At 27.5% G+C, this 16172-nt stretch overlaps 2 protein-coding genes across 2 annotated transcripts in view; both read right to left on the bottom strand.

The window, feature by feature from the left end:
• LOC101489173 (topless-related protein 3) overlaps positions 1-3710 on the bottom strand; it is a 9890-nt gene extending 6180 nt beyond the window's left edge. The window contains exons 1-7 of the mRNA XM_073366064.1: positions 3304-3710; positions 2359-2538; positions 2141-2254; positions 1511-1669; positions 988-1168; positions 745-889; positions 6-67 (exon numbers count right to left, since the gene is read on the bottom strand). Of these exons, the coding sequence (XP_073222165.1) occupies positions 6-67; positions 745-889; positions 988-1168; positions 1511-1669; positions 2141-2254; positions 2359-2538; positions 3304-3383 (921 nt within the window). The 5' untranslated portion in view covers positions 3384-3710. The remainder of the gene's footprint in view (positions 1-5; positions 68-744; positions 890-987; positions 1169-1510; positions 1670-2140; positions 2255-2358; positions 2539-3303) is intronic.
• Positions 3711-6963: 3253 nt separating this feature from the next.
• LOC101489503 (probable protein phosphatase 2C 34) lies at positions 6964-10631 on the bottom strand. The gene is made up of 6 exons (XM_004494510.3): positions 10315-10631; positions 8979-9294; positions 8242-8571; positions 7938-8055; positions 7621-7844; positions 6964-7288 (listed from the first exon to the last, which is right to left on the bottom strand). The coding sequence occupies exons 2-6, from the start codon at positions 9225-9227 to the stop codon at positions 7076-7078; spliced, it is 1134 nt and encodes a 377-aa protein (XP_004494567.1). The 5' UTR covers positions 9228-9294; positions 10315-10631; the 3' UTR covers positions 6964-7075.
• Between the last annotated feature and the right edge of the window lie 5541 nt (positions 10632-16172).

A 16172-nucleotide genomic window follows, 5' to 3' on the forward strand; every position in this document is an offset into this window, starting at 1 on the left:
TCGGCATTCTGATAATCAACCATGCCAGGAGTTGTTGAAGGTGTTCTTGGACGCTTCAAGATAGACACTGTTAAACAAACGGCAGGAGCACGAATCATGACACCCTCTTACATTGAGATTATTGAATATTTAAAATACTAAGCAAAACATCAAAACATTTTATCCTGCTCACATAGCCTAGTATGTGCAATTTCGACTGCTAGGACACTAGTTACGATTATCTTGTTCAAATATAACTAAACAAGTGAAAAGTCAGGATGTGTAGAATGAAATTTAATTGGACTTATGATGCAAGTTATTGGCAAAATTAAAGTAATCACATTTTTTAAGGAAAAAGGGCAATGAGAGAAATGAATTATAGTTACATCTTATGATGCAAGTTATTGGAAAATTGATATGATGAAAGTTGATAAAGTTCTTCTCTGGTTAGTTGCGAAATTGTCTTCATTAATCCTCTTCGTGACAGAAGTACTGCTTTCAGTAGAATGACTAGAAAATAAATTCAGTTAAAAGTACATTTTGATCATTTCAAAAGATATATACTAGCTTAGAATTATTTAAAGAGAAAGCAAGTTGGTTAGCATATACACATTTATGTAATCACTTAAATAACTTTGTCATTTATATCATTTCAGTCAATACCAATCAATGCAAAGTGTTAAGTAATGACACAAAATTATTGGCAAAATTAAAGTAATCACATTTTTTAAGGAAAAAGGGCAATGAGAGAACCAAATTTTTAACCTTGATTCTGTGGGACAGGTATGGTTGATGCTGTGACAACAGCTGCTTGGACAGATGATGAAACCGAGGCATTGGCCATCCAACCAGCCAAAGCATTAGCATTGGCATTAGCATTACCAGTTGCTGCTGCAGCAGGTGGAAAGGGCTATAGAAAATAAACGACAACAAATATTCATTAATCAACATGATAAATTAGATTTATGCGTGTAAGGAACCAATTTTTTGAAATGCAAGGTATCATACACCATGAACTCCCACTCCAAGTGAAGTATAAGCAGCAGGCTTTGCAACAGCAGCAACTGGAAGATTGACAGGTGTAGGTGCTAGAGGACCATTGGAAGGTGTACATGAGTGATCAATGAATAAAGTTTTAATATCTGGGTTTGGCCTTGGGTTTTTGCAAAGCTGGTGTTGCCAGTTCAAACTGTATTAACAAATCACGGAGATGGATTAATAGTAGAAAAGGAAATATAATGAAAAATGAGGCCGAACTTCCAAATTCTTATCATTAATCAAGTAACTTAATAAATAATTGATTTTATGTAAGGAGTTAAAACCAAATGCAAAAGTCAGACATATAAGATTTGTATGTACGAGAGAAGGCAAAAGCAACACAAACTTAGTTCATTTTCTATCATAAAAGAACCCAATTAACTATGAATTAGTTAATTAGAAAACACAGTAAGTTCAAATGAACTGTGTGGATAGGGCAGAGTAGGTTGAAAACTTTAACCTGCATATTTATCTACTACTATGGCATCTATACCTTTGATTGATTAATGTCCGCAACCTTGACGACTTCAGAGTAGGGAAGACAAGCTTATCACGGAACAAAGGATTTGCCTCTATGAGCTTTTTTAGCTCTAACAACATAATCCCTCGAGCAGTTTTGGTGTCACCATACTTGGACAGCTGCTCATTCTCCCTGACATATGAAACGAAATGGAAAAACTTTTCAGTATTGCAGCTTAATAAATCTGGTAGGTCAACTGGTCATGAAAGGCATCGAACCCAACTTCATAAATTTAGTACTTCACAATCTTTCACGAGTCTTGAATGAATACTCAAAGAATATTGATGTTTGAATCAGACTAGCCTGACTTCGTTTTTCTCGTCAATGTAACAGACAAGATAAGGTACTACGTACAAAAGATATTGAATTGCATTGTACTATATATTTAATAAATCTGGTACTGGTCATGAAAGGCATCGAACACAACTTGATAAACTTAGTACTTCACAATCTTGCATGAGTCTTGAATGAATATTCAAGAATATTGATGTTTGAATCAAACTAGCCTGACTTCATTTTTCTCACGAATGTAACAGACAAGATAAGGTACTACGTACAAACAATTTTGAATTGCATTGGACTGTATATTCAAGATACTATTACCTGAAATTAGTAAGAGTTAACAGCTGGGTTATTTCTTTGTATAATTCCTCGTTGAAGGTGGAGAATACTTTTAAATCACCCACTAATATCTCAACAGCTTTTGCCTTATCTTGCCTAAAATTTGAAAACATCAAAGACAAAACAACTTGTTAAGTACTTTGACAAACACACACAGATACAACTAGAAAAATCCAAAAAGATTAAAATAATTAATATACCTATCAAGGGCTTCCAGATATTTCTGCTTCCTGATTTCAAAGAATATTTTCATGGAGTATCTATTATCATCAACTTTGGTAAACCCTGATAAATACTTCTCCACTTCTTCCCATTCACCGGCCTGTACTTTTTCTTCAAAGTATTTCATATTGAAGAAAAACCCAGATTCTTTCTCAAGCCTACATGGCAAACAAGCATTATAAGGTAAGAAATAAGCAGTAATGGTGAAGTACCAAATGGGAAACATTCAGCATAGAAAGAGATAGTTTTCTGTTAAATTTTATAATAATCTACATTCCAATTCCTAAATGATTGATTCGAGAATCTCAGCCTTTTTGGACACAAGGAAATGGCTTGTTATAATTAAAATTTTAACAATTTAAACAGCTTTGATATTCAAAAGCACTTATTTTATTTTTTTCAAAAGCACAGTGGCTTGCAGTGATTCTAGAAACACGCCATGTTACTAAACATAACATACACCAAATTGACAACAGCCAAGGAAGGAAGACAAAATATGTTTGATATACACCTGCCAATCTGGCGGGATGGTGGAATCTAGATACTGAAATCAATAATCAATAGACTGATGCGCAGAAAATGCATATCTATTTGTACTGTTTAGATTATAATTTTCACATTATACACATAGTCAATTAAATAATCCACTGCCATACATCATATGCCTAGGCTATGCCACTCATTTATCCATATACAAAGAAATCACCTTTAACACAAAAATCTGAAGAAAAAAATATTTCCCCTCCTTTCTCTATTATTAAGCCAATTTCCAATACAGTTCACAATCCAGAACAATAATAATTAATTTATAAATAACAAATGGTGATAATTTTAATAAAAAAACATTTTTTGTTCAAAATGAGTAAAATTTGCACGGCAACAACGATTAAAAAGCGACAAAAAAGAGGCCAAGGGGTAATTACTTGTGCACCGATTCTTTGAACTTTTCCTCTTCAAGAAATTGAAGTATGAGAAACACCAATTCTCTGCTTAAAGAAGTCATGGCGGTTCCTCAAATCTAAAAGGCAAAAATAATCTAGATCTTCAAGCACCGATCTTCAACTAATCGAGAACTTCGAGCCAAAAGAAAACAGTGGAAGAATTCAACTCCAGCAAGCAAGAGAGAAATTAGGGTTGAAGCATGCAATTTACACTCAAAATCTGAAGTTAGAGATTCCGCAACTTCGAAATTTGAGAGATTACTACACAAGCTCTGAGTTCGAGAAATTTAGGGTTTTAAAGACTGCGGATAAGAAAGAGGAGAGAGAAAAATAAAAAAAGAGACTCCGTCTCGCTCGCTCGCTATCTTCGATGCATTTGTACAGAAGAAGGGGTCTTTCATTTTCTACTGACCTATCAGAGATAAGTACAATAACTTATTAGATAAGTCAATGTAGTTATCGTTATAAGTTATCGTTTTTAAGTGATAAGGAAACCCTGCGGGGAGTTTTGCGGATTCGAAACTAGTAATTAAAATCTAGTGAATATTCGCAACACACGTCCACTCGAGCCCAATCTTTTCTCTACCGTCGCTTTCCTGTTGAAAATGATTATAATTTAATTAATTTTTTTGACTTAATAATAGTTTAATTTATCAACTCGACTTTTTAAGGTTTTTAATTGATCAACTATTTATACCCCGTCTTCTCGCGAGAATTTGGGGTTTTGATATCTCCGAGGATGTGAAGGCACGCGCTTGTAGCATTCATTCTGGGGACCACATCCACTTTGTCGTTTTGTTTCCATTTTTTGTTACTTTGTGTTCACTCTTTAGTTATCTGTTCTTGTCTGACCAATCTCTTTCTGGTCGATGTATTTGAACCAATTGTAGAACGTATTTGAGGAAAAAATTTGTACCCCACATTTATCTTTATCCCCATATTTGTAATTTTTGCACCCCACATTTATCTTTATCCCCATATTTGTAATTTTTGCAGCACCCCACATTTAAATTTATATCCTCATATTTATAATTTTTTAAAATATTATGATGATTAATATTAAAAATAAAAAATATTCAGACAATTATACATGAAACTTTTGAATTGGAAATTTTATTTTTCAATAATTATTTTTTGAAACCTTCAAACATTTTAAAAATTTTGAAATAAGATTTTCAAACTTTTGAATATTTATAAATTTTTTAAATTAAAATTTTTAGATTTTTTCAACTTTCCAGAATTTCGAAATTTTCGAAATGAAACCTTTGCAGAAATTTCGAAACTTTAGAATTGTTAGAAACTTTTGAAATTAATAATTTACTAATGGTTTGGCCTGGACCTGAACGTTTTTAATTCCTGATATAAATTTTCCATTTATATATTTTTTTCATTTATATAAACTATCTATTTTTTAATTTTGAAAGTTTCGAAGGTTTACTGTTTCGAACATTTTAATGTTTCGAATGTTTTGAAAAAAACTGAAAATTAACATTTCTAAAGTTTCGTATTGATGGAAACTTTTAAAAATCTGGGAAAAACCTATTTCAAAACTTTAATGTTGTTCTAAAGGTTCGAAATTTTCAAAAATAATTGCTTCGAAATTAAGAAAAACTATTTACTTGTTATATTTCAATATTTTGTAAACTTTCGAATAATGGAGTAATTTGTGTAAAGTTTCGAAAGAAGGTGTAAAAAAATGAGTGTTAATTTTTTTTTAGGATTTTATAAATAATAAAAAAGAGTAAAAATATAATTTTAAGTGAAATAAAAATAGAAGATTAAAGTGTGGAAGTGTATGATATAAACCTCCTAAATTTTTCGTTCTAAGAGGGAGTCCCATTTAGTAAACTCACAAGCAAGGTATTCTTGTAAGTCTCAGCCTTATAGATTTAATATTAATTACTGTGAGGGAATAACTTGTTTGTATGTATCCATTTTTTAAGATAATATTAGACTAATAGGTTGATAATGTGGGTCAAAAATATGGTTTATAATGTTGAATTTACTAACATTTGTTATTTGTTATTTGTTTTGTATAAATATGTAAAACCTATATTGTTAAAATAAATTTTTATTTTTGTGAAAGATTTTGTTTTTGTTTTGTTATACTAATCAACAAGTTATGCAGTAATTTTTTATTTTATGGATTATAAAAATGTAAAGACTTAGATTTTGAGATTTACATATTAAATACAAATGTCTAATTTTGACAAATTGAAATACACTGAAAAATTAAAATTGTTTAACCTGATTATTTTCCTCAATAAACCAGTCCTGCTGTGTACTTTTTTGTTGAGAAAATAAAATTACATATTGTTATTTTAATTTTGCACTTGATTTGTTGTAATTTTATTTTGAAATTTTGAAATTGTTTAACTTGATTATTATCCTCAATAAACCAGTTCTGCGGTGTAATTTTTTGGTTGAAGAATTTTTTTTACATATTTTTATTTTAATTTGAATTTAATTTATACGCACAGTTAATAATTGATGTAAATAATTTTTATATTATCGATCAATCACAACCATTAAATCATTAATAATATTTAACTTTTTATATAAAGATTATAAATGCATCTACATCATTAATTATAATTTATTGTATTAAAAGTTTTTACATTGAAAATTAACTACTTTATTAGCATGGATACAAAATTTGGGTCTCAACAAGGTAAAATACCTTATTGGTGAAGCGGCTTATTCATGGAAAAAATGATGTGATTTCACCCATTCTCTTTGAGGTGGATTAGATTAAACAACAACATATCAACATGTGACAAATACATAAAATTTGAGGAACCGGACACTATATATCTCTTTCAATTGATGCATGTTACGTTATTCTCTCTTAATTTATCAAAAATTATAAATATTTTCTCAAATATTTATTTTTTTATTAATTTTATAAATTAAAGTAATCGACAGAAAATGAGGATGAAATTAATTAATTAAAGATAAATTTAAACATCAAAATGACTAATAAATGACACATTTAAATTTATTTTTGTAATTTTAATACAAATTAAAGACTATTATAAAAACACATATATTTATTTTAAAAAGATCAAAACATATTGCAAACATATGTAAAAATGGAGTGGCTCATCAGCTGACCAGTGTATGGCTTGGACAGATGCACTTACTCATGAGATTATTGTACCTCTTGCCCTTCATTTGGGCCTAATCTAATATAGTATGTATTTTTTTTCAACAACAAAAAAAATATCTCCAAACGTTGTGGTTTATTTGTTATTATAACTAATTATGGCTCCAAAGGAAGAAGATTGATTTAGGTAAGAAAATCACAATTACCATTTCACTTTTTTTTTGGCAAAATATGGGCAAATAATATGAGGCAAATTTAAGACAATCGGACTGATTGAATAAATTGGGTTGGTTTTTAATCTATTATACGGAAAGATTAACATTTATGGATCTCCATATTTAATTTTATTTATTTCTCCGATGAGCTAAATTTACTAATTAAAAGGAGGGTTTTTTTCTTCCTTCGATCGAGCAAGAGAGCTAATTAAATTTATTTTTTTCTTTTCCTTTCAATTTTTATTTATTAAAATGTAAAATTCCTCTCGCTTTCGTTTGAGTAAAAATATGATAAATTGTGCGATGAAATAAAATAAAAAATAAGAAGAAATTGCGATTGCTTTTATGATTAAACCGTAACTGGGCCGAGATTACATGGACCCAACTCATGAATAGAGCTTCATTGGCCCATTTGATAAGATAATAAAAGAATCTATTTAACAATGTGAATGGGGCTAATATGGTGAGTGGAAAGTGGAGAGTGAAGAAAGAGACAAATAGCTGAAATGTCATCAATGGCAATACCCCTTCTCTTGCGTTTCCATGCATGCACTGCACATTCCACCAAACGTTTTGCTGATTTTGCTTTGTCTTCTGTTGAAGATACAATTTCTACTGCTTCTTCATTCGATATCACATCCCAAACCTGCATCACAAAACCAACCACAACTACTTAATACTTAATCTAACTCCATTTTTCTAACAACAATTTTAAAATTTGTAAAATTAGAAAACTAAAATCTCAATAAAAATAAGGAAACTAAAATCATATTTCAATTAAAATACAGAGATTGAAGTTGCATTCAAGTTTTATTTTTGAAAGACTGAGATTAAAAATAGATAAGATTTTCATAATAACTAAACTTAAATATAAAAAAAAGAATTTTATCAAAACTAAACATATTTAATCCTAAGTTAAATTATTTAGACATTACTATGTATTTGAATGATAATATTTTATAGGACAAGAGTCCTTACCCCATCAGTAGCAAGCACAAGAAAGTGATCTTGAGTGGTTATATTCCTATAAGTTACCTCAGGAACTGAAATAAGACCATATTCTTTAATACAATAATCACCAAAAGCTCTTGACATAGCAAGTCCTGGAGACTCTCCATCTGGCAACCACAGTCTGTGCACACCAGGTTCATCTTCTAAACAGAACACACGCCCCTGACATTCCATTATTCTCTCTGCCTCTTCTGCAAATATGCTATTATACTATACTTAGAAGCTAAGATATATGTTTCTTCTAATTATATATTTAACAGAATGATGGAAATGTAACTACTAACGAGGTAAATTTGGTTTGAAATCTACTGTTAGTTGAACTGCAATTAAACTTCCATTATCTGATGTTGTTGCTAATACTGCTCGTGAGTCACCAACATTTGCTATCATAATTAATTCACCCTGCATGTTTTTACAGAATAAGATCACTATTACAAATTATGTAGCAAAGTTTTAAATCAACACTAACATCTTGTTATTTAAAGCCATGCTAACTAGTATATTGAGTGATTTATGATTAATGATCAAAGTGAAACCACACCATAATTTGCACATTATAATGTTCACAACTTGTTTATCTCAATTTACCTGTCTAACAATTGAGAGTGCAGTAGTTCCACTGTAAAATGTGTCAATCTTCCGGTTATGTTCAAGTTCTTGATCAATGGAAGCACAAGTCTTCAAGTAAGAGTGTTTCCATATATTGAATCTGTGTTGCTTGTTGTCAGTAGCTACTGCCTTTACATGATCAATATCCTTATCATCATCAAGTGAAGATTGTGAAGCAAGTGTCTCTTGCCAATTGCATAGCAATGACCTTGGCATTGACTCTCTTACCCTTTTGGCCACAAAATGACCCCATGGTCCATGTCCATCAAATATTCCACAGAATATCATATCCTCTTGACATCCAAATTCCTATATTTTATCATCAATAGGATCACAATCAATGATGCAGATGGTTAACCACTCTTTAATTATTACAAGCAAGGATTTTATGTTTTGATAAATAAATAAAAAGTTTAGGTGACTTGGATCCTAGAAATTCCTTGTGGTAAGAAAAAGTCTCAATGTCCAAAAAGTAAAAGAAGTATTTATATATTATCCATTAACAACGTCCTTACATCGACAGTGTAATTTGAATTGAAACCTTACCAACTAAATTGAAAAATTTAATTCATATACTTCGTTAATATAAATATTTTTTATACTATTAATCAATTTTAATTTTTCAAACATTAAAAACATCTGACTTTAATAAAATTAGTTTTGAAGTCACACTTATAAATAATAAATAATAGTTTGTGATTTGTTAACAAAATTACCTCCCACACAATGCAACAATCTTGGTTGACACCTTTCTGACCTCTTTTGGAGAAAACTGAGGCAAAGTTGTTTGAACCATCAACATTGACAGTTCCTGAACTACACAGCATCAAATCATTTTTCTTAGCTTCTTTAGCCATTGCTTCAACAGCTTCTCTCCTTTCACATCTCACAGAATTTCTTCTTCCTTTCTTTAGTGAAAATGACCTTGCCAATCCATTGAACATAGATGATAAATGCCCCATCATGCAACTCCTCAACTTTTTTGATATACTTTTCCTCTTATAATATGTGTTATACTATATAGTATGGAATCTGTGCATATTGAAATATATATAGAAGAAATTAAAGAGGAGCAGGTAAGAAAATATATGAATATTTTTTTATTTATTCGTGTCTTTCATATGAAATAAAAATAACGGGATAATTAAGCAAGTTGAGGATGGCGTGACTGAACATGAAGACAATTTCTGACTCACAAGACTTAGAATCTTTTAATTTAATAATGAGAAATCATAAAATTAAATTGTTAACTGGAAAAAAAAAAGTTAATAAGAACATAGGAGAATATTCATTCATGTGCTGAATTCAAGGAATTTACTATGCAGAGGAATGAATATTAAAAATTAATATTATGTGCATATGGATCAAAAGTGGATATGAATATAGAAATTAAAAAGGCTGGTGAAAACAGTAGCTTAGTGTGGTCATTACTGAATTACTGTATGCAATAAGACACTTGTTTAAATCAAATTGACAAAAAATAAATAAATCTACAGTTTAAGCTTTCTTAATACTATATATTAGATCCCATTAATTAATGTCCACACATTAGCTTGATCAAAAAAATCAAAAGGGTGGTCCATATAAGATTCTTCTTCAAGAAAAATCATAATGAGAAAATGGAAAAAGAGAACTTGATTTTTCTTTCATTGCATTTTTAATTATATAAAAAAATCATGAATAAAAGGATTTGACTACTCAAACTAAAATTATGTATTGGTAACCGAATTAGAACATGAACATTAAAAAATGATTTCATGTAAAAGAGAAACTTATTAGTCCTTTGAACATCTTGAAGAAGAAAAAAAAATGTTTTTGGGATCTTGCCCTTAAAAAAGAAGTTGCATAATTGACTTCAATTAAACACAAAGTAACATAATGATGAAAGAAGAGAAAACAAATTCCTTCTAAATTAATCAAAAACAGGACACAAACATCTAAAGGAAAAAAAAAACAAGTTTGTTATAAGCTCCAAAAATAAAAAAATGGAAAATCCAATTTGGTTATTTTAAAATTTAAAAAAGAAGAAAATAATGAATGAATAAAGAAGACCTTGGAGTTGTTGTTGAGAAAGGCTAGAGAAGGTGAATCTGAAGGAAGAAGAATTGTTGTGGTGGGTGGAAGAGTGGAGAAAATAAGCTGAGGATTCGAGAAATCAAAGGATGATAAAAATCCATTATATGAAGACTCTTGTTTTGTTTGATTTCTTCACTTTCCTATTTATCTATGGCCTACGGAGAAGGAAACAAAGTCATAAAATTTCTTTATTTGGATTTTGGAAACAATAATAATTACAACCAAACAATAATAGTGTACCAGCTAAATGCATGTAATTTTGTATTTATGGGTATTTGCGTATGTATGTAACTATGAAACAAAGATATAATAATATGAATATCTTCTTCTATAAAACGATCTCTATCTCATCTTCTTCAACTTCACCTTGTTCCTACTCACGTTTCTTGGCTCAAAAAAGGTTACGTGGCTTTTTTTATCCTTTTTTTTTTCAAAAAAGAGACAAATTAAATTAATATATAAACTCATCTAAAACTAAATTAAAAATAATTAAGAAATTAAAAATGTATGAAATTGAATATTAAAAAATATTTTTCTCAATTTTTATTTGTGATTTTTATTTTGTAAAAATTGTTCGAATTTAGATTTGGTTTTCAAAATTGTACAAATTGTATATATAGATTTTAATTTATTTTTTTTGGGTTAAATAAAATTTTGATTCTTATAAATTTTAACATTTGTTTTTAGTTCTTAAATAAAATTATTTTAATTTTTTGTCTAAGCGAATTCATGTATACTTTTTAAATCTTAAAATGATTTGTTTATATATGTTTAGAATATGATAGAAATCTCCTAATATAAATTTTTATATTTAAAAATTCATATTTAATTTATCTTTGTTAAAGAAATTTAAACTTTTGTATAAAAAATGTTTATAATATCCTAAATATTAATAATAGAAGATCATTCAAAAATTCAAAAAATAATATAAATTAGCTTAAAAGGAAGAATTAAAAATAAAAATGAAAAGTAATTTAGACTAAGAAATTGAGAAAATTATTATAAAAACTAAAACTCATTTAACGTTTTATTTATTTATTATGATATATTGCATTTCTATGTTATTTTTTTGTTTTTAATCTTTTATAACACTTATTACTTTAATTTAATTTGTTTTTATATTTTATATATTTTAAATCTAATCGATCACTATTTTGTAATGTTAAATTTTAATATAAATTTATCATCGTATTTTTTATAATATTAACATTACTGTATTTTTACAAATACAATTTTAATATTAAAAAGTCGATCCATAAAAAAAGTTCTGAACTGATCGTTCTAAATATGGTTCTTATATATGGCCACCCGAAAAATAGGAATCATTCTTATTTTTCAGTACAAATTTGACCATTTATATTTATAACTATTTATTTATTTTGGCAAAATTTGACCGTTTATATAACGCTTATATTATTGGCATATTGTCATCCCATTCTGCAGATTCGGGTATTATTGTGTATAATGATTCAAACGCTTAAATAAATATTCACAGGAAAATGAAGGACGTTTACTGGCAATTATTAAAGCTATAATTGCAGCTAATTAAATAAATACTAGCAAACATCCATTATTATATTTATTAATGTTTGACAGAAATTAATTTTAATTAGAAATTAAAGAAGTTCGTCTTGGTTGGTAGTATTACAAAATCAATTAATTTGAATAACCAACCAATTAAGTAAAAATAAATATAAAAATCGAACTAGCCAGTTGAATTAATAAATATTTACAATTCACAATAATTGAGGCAAAATTAATGTTTTCAGTTTGGTCTATTATTTATTTGAATTTGTATGTTTATAACCTCCTTTTATTTAGGAGTGTGATAAACCTCCTATAAGTCGACATATATAAATAATTTATAAAATATATATAAAGGATGAGAAGAAGTTGCAAGTGTATGTCATGAATAGCTTAAAGTTTTGCTAAATATCTCCTACACGTCGTTGAAATGGCTTCTGAGTGGGACCAACACCGCCCAAAGCTTTTATTTACCATTATCTTCTTATTAATCAACAAATATCAACTTATAAAATATACAAAAAATTGTTGGTAAAAGGAATATAAAAAATTAATGTCTACGAAACCGATTCATCATTGGAGAATGGAATAAATGATTTCAAATCACTACAAAATATATTTTATTGAGTTTTAATCATTTTGATTGATGATTGCGAAGACAATAGAAAATTCTCTTTGCAACTTCTATATTAGGCTACATATATTTCTAAATTGGTAAGAAAAAAAAAAAGATGCATGATGGAGAGCTTAGGATAACCTAGGTTGCCTGATACTCATCTCTTTGCATAAAATAAGAAAGAAAATAGGTTAAATCGTGTTATATTTTATAAACTTTAAAATTGATGTAAATTCAAAATCTAAGTTTGGTTGTGATTTTCATGTCATATTTTTTTTAAAAGTTTGAGTTTGACATTTACAAAAAGAACTGTATAGTGTATTAGTTTATTTAAAAATATATTCAATGTTAAAAATAAACTAACTAATAATCTAATATATCAATTAGATTAAGTATACATTTTAGATTTGACATGGAATTTTAAAAAATTATATAACATCATAAATCAATCTTATTTTATAAAAAATATTATATAGTACATAAGTCAATTAGACATGTAAGTACAACTATATTTAATATTTAAATTAGTTTATTTAATTTATTTAAAAATAATAGAACTTATTTTGAAATTTATTTATTATATATTAAAAAAATAACTTTAATATTTATTATTTGAATTTTTAATATGGTAAAAATTATATTTTTACAAAAATATATATCTTAAAAATAATTTCATGAAAAAAAATTAATATAATTTTATATTTTATTAATTTTTTAAAAAATTCATTATTCAAAATTAGTTGTAGTAAACAAACAAAATAATTAAAATGATATTTTTCTAACAAACTATTTAAACTAATTTTTTATTTAAAAATTTATTTTTATTTTATTTTAAATGTTATAAGAAAGTAGAATACAACCACAATTTTTTTAAAATTATTACGTGGAATCTATTTCAAAGTTTCATGCATTATGATTGCATGAACCAAAAAAGGCATATAACTAGAATAGACTGAATAGTATTTTACAAAAGAAAAAAACTAAAACAGTATTAAGAACACTTGATGTTAATTTATTAATTAACATATTACTAAATAATAATATTTTTTTTTATTTCCAAATTCTAAACGAGGGTCTGGAATGTTATGTTACAACAAATTACCATCGGGTGTTTTATTTATTTTATTTGTACTTTGCTATATAGTCTGGTGAATTGTCGGAAAGAGTTTTAGAATATTCCATTAAGTCACTTTATAAATATTTTACCTATATAGAGAACAATTCACATTTAACAAAAATTTATCTTTCTTTCTATAATATTTTTCTTCTACAATTTCAATATTTACTCTCATCATATATTAAAACTCATTAATTGAATTCTCATATTTGAGATTAAATTTTAATTGAATAATTTTATAATTCAAATTTTAAAAAAGAAGAAGGAAAAAAACTCATAATTTTATGGAGTTGAGTCCATTAATTATTGATTCAGTAGAAGATAAAAAATGTGTCAAAAAAAATAGAAGAAAAAATACACACATTAAAAATTTCTTTCTATACTAAAAAAATAATATAGTACTTAACCTAATTGTCCAAGTGGAAACAACTTGACAGCTATGGCACACAGTGTGAGGATCACTTTAAGTAAGCAAAATTAGATACCTTAGGACCCTTATGACATCCCTTAGGACCCTCAAAAGTATATAAACAATATTAATGTCCCGTTATTTTCAACACTAATCGGTAGAATAAATATCCCGTTTCAATTGTTAAAAAGGATATATGAAATAAAATAATCTATGGAAGTAGATAGTGGGGCAGCTAGTAAATCTATATCCGCCCACGGATTTGGCACTAATCTGAAAAAGTAACTCTATCACTATTTGTCAGTTTTACAAAAGCCAAATCAAGACGATAAAAGGTTACTATTCTTTCCTTAAATAAATTTCCTGAACACTATCCTTTGCTTCAAATCACAAATTCAAGTCCAACTCCTTTCCTTAGGTGACAAAAAACAAAAAATAAAGCCAACGGCTCTGTATCAGCTTCTACTAAAAAAATATGTTTGATTTATTGTGTTTGGTTTAAATAAAATAGAGATATTTAAAAGTAATTTTAGACTATTAAAATAATTTTAAAATAGTAGCATGATTTCTATTAAAATTAATTGTAAATTAAAGTTAATTAACATTTGTTAATTTGAAATATAATTTTTATACTCAAATTATTGTTTATTTACTATTACTCATATTTCTATTTAGTCACGTGTTGTGTCATGAATTCAGTTTTGCTTTTTGGCTGGATAGCACATATATATGAGGAAAACCTGTTTTTAAAATTTCCTAACCTACTAGTACTAGTAGTTACTAGATACGGTTACTGTTATTTTCCTCGTGCAATACCACCAATGTCAAAATTCCTTGTGCTTTACTACCTTCCTTTTCCTTCTATTATTAGGGTGGGTTTTATATTAGGTAAGAAAAAGACAAATTTGGCGGTAATTCTATTAAAACTAAAACAACATCAACAAAAACAATAACAACAAGACAATGCTTATACGTGTGTGGTTAAGGTAGTGGATCCTAGGCAACAAATTAAGCATCTAAGTATGAATTTGCAATTTGTAGTTAACAATAAAAGTGACCCCACTCAGCCTCTATATGGGATTGGACCGAATATGTAATGTTAGATACGTGGTTGTTTTTTATATTTCCCATTCCCCTCCAAAAAGGTAAAGTAATGAGGCCACATGTTAATTGTGGAACTGTGGAAAGTTTAGTGTCCCAGTGGCCGGTTCATTGGGTCTCGTATGCATGGTCCCCTTCTCACCTACACTTCACTCACCATTTTCCATTTATGTGCCAATGGCATAAGTAATTCTTGTTTTAGTTCTTTAACCTTTAATTTAACTAGGATTCAATCCTTCAAATGTATGAAAAACATATAATAATTAACCGTTGTTTTATTCTTCTATTTTTATTTAATTAGAAAATTAAGTTTTTATTTTAAAATATTTAATTTTGATTTTTAAAAGAATTTTTTACTTAAAAATAATGATGTGACATATTTTAATTGATGTTATATACAATTCGATAATGTGAAATTAGGGACTAAAGAAAATGCACAATTATAAAAATTAATAATATATTTAAATTACTAATTATTTATATATTATTAATTAAATTTAAAAATAAATGAATCTAAAAATTAAAAATGAAATTTTTAGAATAATTTTTTTTGTACTATTATAAATATTGATTATCATACATCATCGGATTAACACACATAATACATCATATTTTAGTACAAAAGTTATAAAGGAAGAACTAAAACTGAATTTTTTTAAAATAGTTGAATTAATTCTACAAATGAATAAAATAAAAGGTAAAAACTACGATTAAGTTAAAGATATATGTTAAAAAACATAAAATTTCAAAGAGAATTTAATTTAGTTTATGTATTTGCTTTACTCGTGAGAATACCGTAAATTACAAAAGAAATGCCCAATTTTGGTATTGATTAAAAAAATTAAATGGTATTTTTTATATATAAAACATCTTCAATTGATATATCCAATTATATAAGTAACAAAAACACATTTTTAACAGATCCCAACATTCGTAACTAATTAATATCCACCACTTGCTCTAAATCCATATCAACGGTAAGGGTAACACGCTCCAAGTCTAACTCTTGGAGCCACTTTAATAATGTTTAATAGGTTAAAAGTTCATCAACATTCATGAACCTACCT

The sequence above is a fragment of the Cicer arietinum genome, chromosome 3, assembly GCF_000331145.2.
Source record: "Cicer arietinum cultivar CDC Frontier isolate Library 1 chromosome 3, Cicar.CDCFrontier_v2.0, whole genome shotgun sequence".
Lineage (NCBI taxonomy): Eukaryota > Viridiplantae > Streptophyta > Magnoliopsida > Fabales > Fabaceae > Cicer > Cicer arietinum.

What these genes read in the sequence shown, in the direction of transcription:
- LOC101489503 (XM_004494510.3), bottom strand. Translation starts at nt 9,227, where the DNA reads ATGATGGGGCATTTATCATCTATGTTCAATGGATTGGCAAGGTCATTT. An exon ending in CACTCTCAATTGTTAGACAG is followed by an intron (nt 8,056 to 8,241) that starts GTAAATTGAGAT and finishes AAAAACATGCAG; the next exon opens with GGTGAATTAATTATGATAGC. An exon ending in TTTCAAACCAAATTTACCTC is followed by an intron (nt 7,845 to 7,937) that starts GTTAGTAGTTAC and finishes GCATATTTGCAG; the next exon opens with AAGAGGCAGAGAGAATAATG.